Here is a 12,836-nt window from a genome sequence, read left to right as displayed (position 1 = left end):
CGTTGAATTTGGGGGACCAGAGCAAGTTTGCAAAGGGCAAGCTCAGGGCTGTAGGGTGGACGGGGTAAGGTTTCCCAACAGGTGCACCGGGCAACCCTTGCTGCTCTGGAAGGAGGAGCAAGTGTGTCGTCCTGATGGAGAAAGAAAGACAACTCTTCCTTCCTGGCCCTTTACTTACCAGCGCAGTTTTCAATTTTCTTAAAACTGAATCCTAATAAGCCCCCGTGATTGTCCTGGATCCTTTAATTGCCATCATCTCCGGAGCCGGCCCTTCAGCCTCAAATAGCCTGGGCCAGCAGCTCCCCTGGGAAATGATTTTGGGTAGATTTTTGAAAGCACCCTAATGAGACTAAGTGTCTACAGCCATACACTCATCAGAGACATGCTTACACATGTGTTGTTTGAAAGAAGCCCACACATGTATGAACCCGAAGCCTAGTAGCACTGCTTTTTATACACCGTTGGAGTTCAGTCTATGTATCAGCTGAAGGGGTACGGAAACAGCGACCCGAGGAAAGGAACAGGAGCCAGGGGCCACCGCGTAGGCGCTCATCCCACAAACACCAAACAGCCTCTGTGCAGAAGCAATCCTTGTCACCAATCAAGTCTGTTGAGGGCTTAGACACCGAAGCACTTAGCAGTCCTCTTTCAGGGCAAAACACAGAGTCCACAGGTTCTAGTCCATGTACCTCTAGGCTTGAACTAGAAAGAACAGGGCTTACCAAACATACTTAGAAGACAGGTTCTTCTGTTCCTTAATATTCTTCCAATGCATTTGAAATGACTACTTAAAAAATAAAATACCATAGAGACAATAGCCAAGTGTGCTCCAGGAGAGCCACAGAATGTGATTGCGTATCACAATCCGACAGCGTGGATTGTACCTGCAGGCGCACACTTGGGGGTCCGGGGTGTGGTGGTGGCGGGCAAGGGAGCAAGCCTTAGAAGGTGAACAGCTCCTTCTCTAACTACAAATGCACAGAGCGAGCTCCTGCGAGGAGACACACACTCAATTACCCAAGAGGAGTAGGTCTGGGGACTTGAGAACTTTCCCTTTGAGCCTCCGAGCACACACGTATGCACATGTGGAAGGACAAAGGAAAACACGAAACGGGAGTGGGGGTGAAGTCCCGGGATTCTTTGGTCTGCATTTTTCACGGGACTTTGAAAGCTGTTGAGCAGGACGCAGGAGGTAGCTAATTCTTCTGGCAAGTGTGAGAATGTCCCGTCCAGCTTTTCTCTTTGAAGGAGACTGAAGGTGAGGGGTTGGTTCCGGGGTCACTCCTTACTCAGCACATCCCAACAGGTCGTCAGTCTCCTCCTCGTCTGAGCCGGCCCCGCAGCCCCACGCTCCGTGTAACAGAGAAACGCTTTGATAAATGTCAACCGCAGTGGGGCAATCAGCTGAAAGTCATTTGCTGAGCTGTCTGACTGCCCTGGGCCCGGGGTTTTCCTTTCTTCATTTATCATGATATACAGCTTTGGCCAACATACACACGGGAGAGAAATTGTTGACATGTGGAACCCAAGTACAGAAAATCTTTCATTTTCTCCCCCGTCTGTTCACCAAATAAGTTTTTGTTTATTTAAAGACTACAGAGGATTTGGCTGTTAAGAACCAAATGCCTTTGGAGTGGAGTTACAACATAATTTATCATTTCCTCTGTTTATTAAAAAATCCTGCCTCTTTGAGAAGAACATTTGCCGCGAGTGGAGGAATTTTGACCGCTTACAAAAAAAACTGCTGCAGGGTCCCCACCATGTGGCTTACCCCCCAAACGGCTCGGCTCCTTGACTGCTATTTCCATCCCTGTCACTCCCAGAGCACTGGCTTCTGAGCCCGTGTTGGCCACGGCCACGGCCCAAAAGGCTGTGGAGTGGGGTTCAACGGAGGTCAGGTGAGTGAGGCAGATGATGTTACCTTCTTTCATCTTGCACCCAGTTCTCCTCCTGAGTCCTCCTCCCTGGCTGCTCGGTACCACTTTGAGCAGGGAGGGAAGTGCAGACAGACCTTACTAAGCTGGCCAGCCTAAGGCAAGGGTCCGCGAGACATCACACCGCAAAGACAAATGGATTCTGCCCAGAAGGAACTCACTCGGGTTTTGCTGCTGCCAAAGTGAGTTCCACTCTGAATGCAGGCAGCTGGCAGAGTCTGACTGAACAGCCCGTCTTCCCCTAACCCACCCCCCAAAACCATTCTAGAAAGTCACGGAGGACCCACGCCATGGGGCACAGCAGTGGTGGAGGCCCAGCTGGTACTCTGTTCATGACGTCTTTATGAAGGTGGGAGACTAACCTGGGAGAGCGCATGCGCTACAATCAGACCTCAGTTTGAATCCCAGCTCTGCCTCTTGCTGTGAACCCTGGACAAGACAGGTCACCTCTAGGCAAAATGAAACAGGCCACCTGGCACACTTGTTTAATGGAACGAGGGATAATGAAACATGGTATCGCTTACTCGGTTTTGAGACTTTTGGCAAGTTAATATTGTCAAGCCTCAGTTTTCCAGTTTGTAAAGGGAGACAATACATGTCCTTCAAGTTTATTGTAGAGATAAAAAAAAAGAGTGATGCCTTCAATGGTGCCTGGCTCAGGGTGGCTAAATTCTGAATGAATAGATGAGAAAATATTCAGGGATAGATTAAAAAAAAGAAAGCAACAGCTTCACCCAGTAGCCAAAGCTAAGCCACAGCAAACCATCTCTGTGCCAACGCAGGCTGGCCCTGGGGACAGACATTCCATTCACAGTCAATGTTGAAGACAATGGCCACAACAGACCATCACAGAAAGAAAGAGAAGCCAGAATCACAACTTATACATTTAACTGTCTACGCCATTCCAGGCACAAGGCCAAGCTAGCCAAAAGCATCCATGGAGTTCAGGTGAAAGCAGATGGTGTTGTGAGAGCCAAAAACCGGGGTCCAAGATGTCCCAGGGGTGGTGTTGCCTAAGCAGACGCTGAAAGGCTACCAGGAGTGGTCGGTCAGGTAAAGAGGAGGGAAATCAGCACGTGTGAAGATGACCCAGGGGCAAAGAACAGCAAAGTACCGCCTTAGTGTCATCCATCCAGACCAATTCCACGCTCTCCGTTGTGGTTTTTAGTCTTTCTAATTTATTTAGCGTCCACTGTCTGGTGGAAATGGGTCTTCAGCAAAGGTGTTCAATCACGGGTGAAGGGCCACCTCTGCCCAAGCAGAGGTCAGTCAACTCAAGAGACTGGAGCTGGCTGCTTGCTTGAAAAGGCAGCGTCTGAGATCAGGAGCAGATGGTACTAACACTGCCAATGGTCCTAGTCCTTGGCATGCTTCAGTCCAGGCAAATGCCTACCCCCTCCCAAATACCCTCTCCCAGCCGTAAGTATCCTCTGAGGGCCAGCATGGCAACGAGTCCCAAGGGGCACAGGGTGGGAGGAGGAGAGTGGACTTCACAAGGACCACAACTAAGGGGTTCTCGGCTTCCGAGCAGACAAGTAGGGAGGACCCAATCTGCCGTCCGTGAGGTCCACCAGGAACTGGGCTCCGAGTGCTGCTGGCCCCTGGGACTTTCACCCGAGGAGTTCTTTGGTCTTCACTGCCAGATGCCTCTCCACCTCAGCCACTGTGTCATCGGCCATCTGGCTGATCTGCAGAAACACAGAAGGAGACCGCTAATAGCGAGGGACCAGGCATTGCAGAACGGCAAACAGGTTATCTGAGAAATACGAAGCGTGATGAAAGTTCACATTAATCAAGCCCCGGTCAGATAGTTTACCAAAAAGTTTACACGTGCACACGCTTACTGATTCCTGCCGAAAACTGCATAATATTTACTATGATCTCCATTTTGCAGGTGACGAAACTAAGGCAATGTGACCACTTGGTCAAGAATTCACAACTAGAAAGTAGCAGTGACAAAATTTACACTTAGTTTGATTCCACAGCCCTAAATTTTTAACTATTATTATATAAAGCAGGCCTGGCCATATCCTTACCTTCAGGGGTTCCTAGAATTTCCTAAACCTCAGAAACTCTAACATAAAGTTCTCAGGCTAACTGATAAGGAAAATACTAGGATCCCAGAGTTGGTGCCGGTGGGGTAGGGGAGGGTGGGATACCGGAAAAGAACAAAGTACATTTGAGTAACAAACATGAAAACTAAACAGTGAGGACATGAAATTAAAGATACAATCCAGTTATCACAGCAAAAGTTGATGCTGTGGCTTTTATTTATAATGCCCCTTGCCGGCAGGCTGCGGTGTAAAGGACAAGGTCATGTGCCAGGGGTAAGAAGACAGATGGATGCAAAAGTTCGTACCACTTACCCCCAAATCTTACAAGTGCAAAATCACCCATAACAAGATTTGAAATTTTTTTCTTAAGTGCTATACACATCTTGAGGGAGGGGGTCTGGGAGGGAGGGGGCCAATGGATGGATGGATGGATGGATGGTGATAAGAGTTGTACGAACCCCCAATAAAAAGATTTTTTAAAAGTTCTATACACAAAGATATTTATCTTAGCTTTATTTATAATAAAAATCATAAAAACTAAGTGTATGCAATGGAGGAGTTGAGTATATACAGCCATTAAAAATGATTAAAATTCATGATTTCTTGGGAGTAAGGTATGAATATGAAAACAGTTCATTAAATATTTCTGAAATATTTGAATGTTTTCTAACAAAAGGGGGGAAAATGTTCCTTAAGAATGTTTCAAGATTTTACTACTTATAATATTATTCTTTAAATGATCAAGTCCCCATGCACATCAAAGAAAAAGCAGGATATAAAATCACAGCAGAAATGAGCTCAAATGCATAAAAATGTATGTGCATATTTTTTTAAAGGAAGTAAACACGCCAAAGCACTAAATGTGGTTCTCTCAGAGATGGGGATGTAGGTGATAAATTAGTCATGTCTGTATCTGTCACACCCAGCATAAGACCTAGTCTACAGCAAGTACTCAGGAAACTTTTGAAATGTATGTTCCGAGTGTTGCTTTTCTATGCTTTTCGTGTTTTCCAAGTTTTCTACAATAAATAAATACTCCAGCTAAGACTTAAAAAAAAAAAATCAGTAGACTTTAGTAAGTGCAAGGGCCCTCCGGTGTCTAAATAGGAGGGAGGCAGGAAGCCCTGGCAGGGCTCAGCGGCTGTCTGACTTCTTTCTTTGCAGGCAGGAATTGGAAAGGGCAGAAATGAAAAAGGACCAGGAGCAATTGGTCCCAGGCAGCAGGAAGGCTCTTGCCATAGCAACAGCTGTGCATCTTAGCAGTGAGAGCCAAGCAGCGGGGTGGAGGGAGGCAATGGGGAAGAGGGGCACTCTGGAAAGTGGCTGGCTTTGGGGGCACTCCGCACTCAGCCTGCAAACCCTTGAGACGCTGTCCTCCGCAGCTGCCTTGCTTTGGGCAAGGCAGCACTCCAGCACCTGTGGGCCAGCAGCCTCGGCGGGGGCAGCAATGAGGACTGCAAGCCTCCAAGAGAAAGTGAAATAGATTTGAGAGCAGTTGGGGGGCAGAGATAGGAACTGGGCATCGGTGCCGGGTTGCATTCTGTGTGCAAGTCACTGCCCACTATGAGCCTCAGTTTCCTCATCTACCCAATGGAGATGCTGGAGATTAAACAAAATCAGAAACCTTTCAAATCGGCCAATTGCTATTGTGTTCCTGAGGTTTTTCTGACCACTTCCTGGCTTCTTTGTAAATTAATCCAGCCATGCAAATATTTGCTAACGTTCTTTTCCATCTTTATCAGACGGGTTAAAGTGATGCTTGGAAGCAGCAGCAGCCACTACCCCTTATTGTGCACTTAACTACGTCCCTGACATGGGCTCGGTGACATCTGCTTTACCTCGAGCCATCCTCATCACACACGAAAAGCTATGAGCATTTCTATTAGTGTCTAATACTATACAAATAGTGTCTGAACTAAAAGTCTAATACTATTAGTGTCCCTTTGTAATAGATTGTAAGTACCGATTATTTTGCATGGCCAAAAACAAGCCTGCTGCTACGGAGCAGAGTAGCCGCTGACTCTCAGCAATCCTGTAGGCAGATGGACCTGCTGGGCCATCATCTTTATAGAGGCAGACTGCCTCACCTCTGCTCTGTGGAGCAGCTGGCGGGTGCAAACACAGACCTCTTGGTTACCAGCCCAATGCTCAAGTCACTGTGCCGGCAGGACTTCACCGCTGCCTATTTCATACTGAACAAAAATGTTTTGTCCTCTGTTAGTTCATTTACATCCAACAACCTCACATGACATTTCTTTTTTTTTCAAATTTTAAAAATCTTTTATTGTAATATTTTATTGGACTGCTGGTTATTAAAAACTATCGTTATTTTAAAAAATTGTTTTATTAGGGGCTCATACAACTTATCACAATCCATACATACATCAATTGTGTAAAGCACATCTGTACATTCATTGCCCTCACATGACATTTCTAAAGGAGTTGGAGCCCGGAGTATCCCCATTTTACAGAGAAGTAAACCAAGGCACAGAGGGTTAACTTGTCTGCCCCAGAGCATAGGAACCGTCAGGGCAGGCTGAGTGAAGAAGTGACTGCCCCTGACTGCCAGCCTGCTGCTCCTAGTCCCTTGTGGGGTCCACAGCAGCTGGCCTCAGCCATCCTTGTTCTCCTCAGGCTGTGTTCGGGTATTTGCAGCCCTCACCCTCAGCCCCATCTCGTCACAAGGTTGGCGGTGCAGTGAGATGGACAGAGAGAACGGACAATTGTTGGGGACCAGCAAGCAGACTGGCCATTTTCAGCATGCTGTTTTTCATTTGATCCTGATCACCAACCTACAAGGTAGGCACTACTGCTCCCCCCGCCCCCCCAACAGATGAAGCAACAGCAGGCCGGAAAGGTGAAGCAAAAGGCAAACACACTCCTATTTGAATCCAGGTCTGTGTGAATCCAGAGCAAGAGTGCATACCGTAGGAGCATGCTGCCTCATAAAGATGATGACGTAACAACCACCATCATCACTGCTGTCCCCATCACCATCACGCTGGCTCCTAGCGAGTTCAGGAAAATGAAAGGCAGGCAGAGAAGGGGAACGGCAGGAATACACAGGATTCTCCTGGGGCCGGTCTGGGTACAAGTCATCCTTCCTTGGGGCTGGCTCAGAAGGACCATGATGCCACTGGGTGCTGCTCCCACCTACTGCCTCCCCCAGCCCAGCCTCCTGTCTCATCTGCCGACAGTTCTCTCTCTCCCTCCCACTAGCACCAGCCTTCCTCATCTCCAAGCACTCCTCCTCAGAGAACGGTGGCAGTGAAAGGATCTTGGCCCAAGTTACCTGTAGTTTGGCCAAGTGCTTTAATGTTCATCCCTGGCCCACTTCTGGCAAAGTGCAGTTAAGGTGAGACAGCAGGCTGGCAGATGTCAGAATCTCGAGCAGGAAGACCCTGCTCCTCTTGCAGCAGAGCTGCCCCGGCCTGGGACCGGGCAGTTAGGTGGGAAAGGGGTGGCCACCGGATAGGACCACACAGAAATAGAAGCTATGACTGAGTCCTGCAGTTCTAACACACCAGAGAAAGAACCATTTTGTTAATAAAGCATTAATAAATCAGAACTCAATCTGGTTTCTGAAAATTCGAATATGAAGAAAACTTTGAAGAACATAAAATTAAACGGTCCATAATCCCAGCCCCTGGAGGGACCGCTGTGGCTAGTTTGATGTGCGCACACTACCAGGGTCTGAGGGACTTGGCAACTTGTCTTGGTGAAAATGAAATCACACATATAACACTGTTCTGTAACCCCCCCCCCCCCTTTAAAGAAATTACAAACAGAAAAATAATTTCACCATGCCGGCAAGCTATTTTAACGATGCTGCACACCGATGCCACCGGGGGGATTCAGAACAGCTCATTTCCCCACTGTTAGAAATCTAGTTTCCAGTTGGCTACGATTAATGACAACACATCGACAAGCCCTTCTGAATCAATCCGTAAGCCGCTGGCCAGAAATGGATGAAGGGGCTTCACTTGTAGAAAACGTGGCAGGGATTTACACAAAGCATGGTTGACCTTTTCTGTGCAATGTGGAAGTAAAAGCAATTACTTGTAAGATAAGCAACATTTTAAGCTCATTAAAATTCTAGGCGCAAGTGTTAGTTGAGAAAGGCAGGGGGCGAAAAGTTTGAAGTACACAGATCTAGAAACCCTGCAAATGTTCACAGCCACACCGCCCCGAGCGCGCCCGATCTCGGCTGATCTCGGAAGCTAAGCAAGGTCAGGCCTGGTTAGTACTCGGATGGGAAATCCTGCAAGTTAACTAGGACGTTCATATTAGACTAAGCACCTTAAAAATACACAATCCCTTTGTGCAGTCACCCCACATGGAGATCATGCAAACATATTCGCTGCAACCTTGCTTATAGTAACAAGCTAATTAAAAACCTAAATGTCCAACCAGAGGGTTTCGGAAAGTAAATTACGCTATAACCACAAGGCGGGCTCTTTTGCAGTCATTAAGAATGGTTGTTTTCCAGGGGCTTATAGAGACACAAGAACAGGCTAATGGTGTTAATGCTAAGAAGAAAGGGAAACGCTGGACACAGAAATTGTCTGTATAGGTTCAGAACCATTGAAAAACAATGTTAAAAATTACCACAAGGAAGAAAACAGATTTAGAATGTCAGCAGCCATCGCTCGTGGAATGTGGGCTATGTGCTGCATCCCCCCGTTTTAAAGAAACTGTCTTCTGTACGCTCTAAGTTGCCTACCATCAGCACACATTTCTTTGATCATCAGAAACAAAGTAAACAAATAAATTTTTAAGCCCTTTGACGAGGCAGCCATCAGCCTCTGCCTCCTCTACGCACACCAACAACCCCCTGCAGACTGGTGCCTTCTGTGGGGGTGGGGGAGGGAACCAAACAAAATCAAGTGTCTCTTGAAAACTTTCTTACCAGCACTTGTAAGTAGATGACCATACATGAATAGTGAGAACTAACATGTAAGTAATCATATTTTAAATAATAAAGGCCATCGCACTGGGAAATACATCCATGGAGTATCATGGCATATGTGTAATATTTTCTTTCGAACCACTGCATGTATGCTTGGCAAACTGGAAATTTCAAGTGATAATTACTTTCTTCGTTCTTAAAAAAAAAGAAAATTTATAGTAGACATGTGTTGGCTTCATATCAAATATATAGCTATCTTAATTTAAAAAAATCATTTTATTAGGGCTCATACAACTCATACATCGATGGTGTAAAGCACATCTGTACATTCATTGCCCTTTTCAAGGAGTGGTAGGCACTAGCCTCCGAGGCAGGCAGACACCCCAACCTGCTGAGTGAAGGGGACCTGAGGCCCAGGGCTCCACAGGCTTACAACCCGGAAGCAAAACAAGGCAAATGCCGACTGCAGAGATGGAATCCTCTAGAGAGCAGGGAAGGCCGGGAAAGAGAAGCGCAGAAAGATGCGGTGAGAATCTAGTCATCAGGCACTCTTAACGGTGCTTTCCAGCCTCCCCGGGCAACCTTTCAAGGTAGGAATTACCAACTCCTTTTCTGCAGAAGAAGAACGAGACTCTACAGAGCCAGGTAACTTTCCCATGGACACAGTGAGCTTAGGATCAAGAAGAGAGCAACCACTGTCTAACTCGGGTGGAAACGGAAAGCACCTGGGACATTAGCTTCCCCGTCTGCTGTTAAAGACTCATCTGAGGGGGTTTATAAAAGACCTGTTCCTGGGGTCCTGGGCAGACTACTGAATCGGAAAAGGCAGGAGTAGGGCCCAGGAATTGACCTCAAATACTTGGGTATTTGTCTTCTTGGGTATTCTGTCTCCTCTGGCCTCATCCTCGGTTCAAGCCACAATGATCAAACTGAACAACGGCCTTTTTTATCAGCATGCCTTTGCACGGGCTGCTCCACCATTATGAAGCAAGCATGTCTCAGTGCCCAGAAAGCCCACGACAGACTGGAGAGCACAGAATACTGGCGCTGAAATCAGTCGGCCCCATTTCCACCACTTACCAGTGGTGTTACTTTGAGCAAGTTGCTTTGGGCCTCAGTTTCCTCACTCCCTATCTCACAGCGTTGTACTAACAAGAGTAAACGAAATCACGCAGTGTCCAGCACGGAGCCTGTTACGTAGTTCAACAGCATCCCCTCCTCCTGCAGAAACCCCCGGGGTCTAGCAGAGAGTCAGGCCCATAGAGGGACTCACTCAGTCCATGTTGATCATGTGAATGAAGTGGGTCTTCTGGTGCCCTGGTGACGTAGTGGGTTCATATCGGGCTGCAAACCACAAGGCCAGCAGTTCGAAATTACCAGCCACTGTGTCAGAGAAAGGTGAAGCTTTCTACTACTGTAACTAGTGACAGTCTCCGAAACCCGCAGGGATGGTTGTACCCTGTGTTACAGGGTTGCTAGGAATTAGAACTGACTCTATGGCAGTGAGTTTGAGTTCTGGTTTTCAGACATGTATAAGCTATCGATAGGTCAGATACATCAACCCAACACTCCATCTGTTGGCAATCGTACCTGTTTCTCTATGAGCCTAATGGTGTCCTCTGAGGTCTTGTCCTTCGATTTCTTGAGCTTACTCATTGCGTTGGTGCGAACCTTCCTTAAAGAGTCTTTCGCCTTGTTGGTGCTCTGCTTGGCCAGTTTCACCAGCATTTCCCTGTGTTCCCTGGTTACTCTGATAAAAGACACAAAAGCACATTCAATACGATCATCCTGCACACAAACGACTGGCAAGGAATGTAACACCATTCTGTCTACCCACTCAGCATTCTGGATGTGTGCCCATGGGTATGCTCCCAGGGTCAAGTACAGATGCTATGAACGAACCAGTAAAAATATTGCTTACAAAGCATGAGCCAGCTTAGGTCGACATGGGTCAGATCGTGGCCTTGTCATACACTAGCTGCATAACTGACTTTCTTTCCAGGCTGCAGGCTTCCCACTGTCTAGTGGGGATTGCCAGTCCCTGTCCAACTGGGAGTGATGTGAGGATTAAGTATAACGATGCAACCGACCTGGTTTTCATTCAGCGTGACACATTTCTACTGTTCCACCCAAGGAGGCAATTCTACAGCATCATCTACAAATCACCCAATACAAATATTAACAACTGGCAGATCTCAAGGACGGTTACCACCGATTACTGGTGAATCAGTTCAGCAGCCAGCATGTAACATGAATCCCAGAATCACATGTGAGACCCAGTACACCGGATGACTTCCACGCTGTCCGTCCCTCGTGCTTGGCACGCTGTAAATGCTTAATAAACCACATTTATGTTTGCAGGGTGACAGCAGGCATCTTGAGGGTGTGCTAGCATGAAATGCACAGGCACCCAGTGTGCGCCTCCTGAGAAGAGCCCTACAAGGCGGTGACCACTGTCACTCGTTTACAGGTGGTCAGCACAAGCCAGCAAAGCCGCCTCCCTAGCTGACCTGGTGTCTTTAATTTTTCTTTGACAAACAGAGTCCCCACTGGATACCAAGGCCAGTGTAGGGCCGTGGGGGCCCTCCCATGAGCTGGGGAGAGTGGCAAAGAGACAGCTGCCTCTTGAGGGTGGAAAGTGCTGCAGGGAGCAGGAGGGGTCTCCGGAACAGAAGAAAGGCGCTGGGTCCCGAGTTTGGGAAGGAGCAGTGTGGGAAGACTTCCTTGAAAAGGGCATCTAGATGTGGCAGCTCCTAGGGCTGCTCACGGATATTCTGTCTCTTGCTCCTCCGGGCACAGCAGGGCCCAGTTTCCCAGGGGCTCTGCGGTTAGATGTGGCCGTAAACTGAGGGTGAGAGAGATGGGCTCGCCTCAGGGCCAGTAGCCGTAAAGCCAGGCTGTGCTCCATCGCACTTGCTTCCATCAGTCTCAGTCCAAGTTGAAGTGGGGCGTCTACCCCCTTGGGTCCTGGCATGACTCTGACGAACAGTGGCCACCATGCAGCATGAGCAAGAAATGAACTCTTGTTGGTACAGTACACCACACGGGGGTGTGAGGGTGTGTTTGTTCCTGCGACACAGCCCATCCTGTCCTGATGAGTACACCACACTAGCACCCAGAGAATGAATGAAAGCTGTTATTCTTTAACTGGCAAGTTGTCCATCTGGACGGGGATTCGGGAAAAGGAAAGTGCGTATACAAAGGCTTATGTCACAGAGATGCCATGTTCCATTTGAAGAATTGGTTGGAGCACAGATGACAAAGAAGAGTTGATGAGTAAAGGAGTTGGGGGGTTTGATACTGAAGCCCATTTTACAGAAGAAATGAGGCCCAGCATTGAATACAACGTCAAACCATCTCAAAACCCACTGATCCTCTTGGGACAAAAATGCCTCTGTCCCTTGGGTCCTGAGATGGCGATCATTGCTGTCGGGTTCCCGAGTCTCAAATCTACTCAGCAGGCAGGGAAAGGGAAAGGTAGTACGTTTGACTGCTAACCATCAGGTTGGCAGTTTGAGCCCACCCAACTGTGACACAGAAGAAAGGCCTGGTAATCTAGACAATTAGAGCCATGAAAACCTCGAGAAGAGGTCGGTTCAACAGCAACGGGTTTGGTTTTAGGTGGACATCTTAAGCTCTGAGCTGCCTGACAGGTGCTCGAAGCCACTCTTCAAACCAGATTCCAATAGGCCCGTTTCCAATGAGAAAATGGGGGCTCTCGTGTGTTAAGTGGCCTGTCCACAGGATTGAGTGGAAGCGCTGGGATTCAACCCCAGCTCTTTCTGGCCTGTACTTTTCCCACTAACTCCATGCTGCCCACTCCTTGCCATCTATTTCACATAAATCATGTACTGCTGCCATGACTTCTGCTTCCAGACAGAAAGCTTCTCCAAGTCAGTAATATGAATCTTGGGACTGTAAAGGACAAAACCACCATGT

General features: G+C 47.7%; 1 protein-coding gene across 1 annotated transcript in view; it reads right to left on the bottom strand.

The window, feature by feature from the left end:
* Window positions 1-892: 892 nt before the first annotated feature.
* MRRF (mitochondrial ribosome recycling factor) overlaps window positions 893-12,836 on the bottom strand; it is a 55,498-nt gene continuing 43,554 nt past the window's right edge. Inside the window, exons 6-7 of the mRNA XM_075560444.1 lie at window positions 10,488-10,647; window positions 893-3,622 (exon numbers count right to left, since the gene is read on the bottom strand). Of these exons, the coding sequence (XP_075416559.1) occupies window positions 3,545-3,622; window positions 10,488-10,647 (238 nt within the window). The 3' untranslated portion in view covers window positions 893-3,544. The remainder of the gene's footprint in view (window positions 3,623-10,487; window positions 10,648-12,836) is intronic.

The sequence above is a fragment of the Tenrec ecaudatus genome, chromosome 10, assembly GCF_050624435.1.
Source record: "Tenrec ecaudatus isolate mTenEca1 chromosome 10, mTenEca1.hap1, whole genome shotgun sequence".
Taxonomy (NCBI): domain Eukaryota; kingdom Metazoa; phylum Chordata; class Mammalia; order Afrosoricida; family Tenrecidae; genus Tenrec; species Tenrec ecaudatus.
Note: the sequence above shows the minus strand (reverse complement) of the source record. Positions and strands in the feature narration are given on the sequence as shown.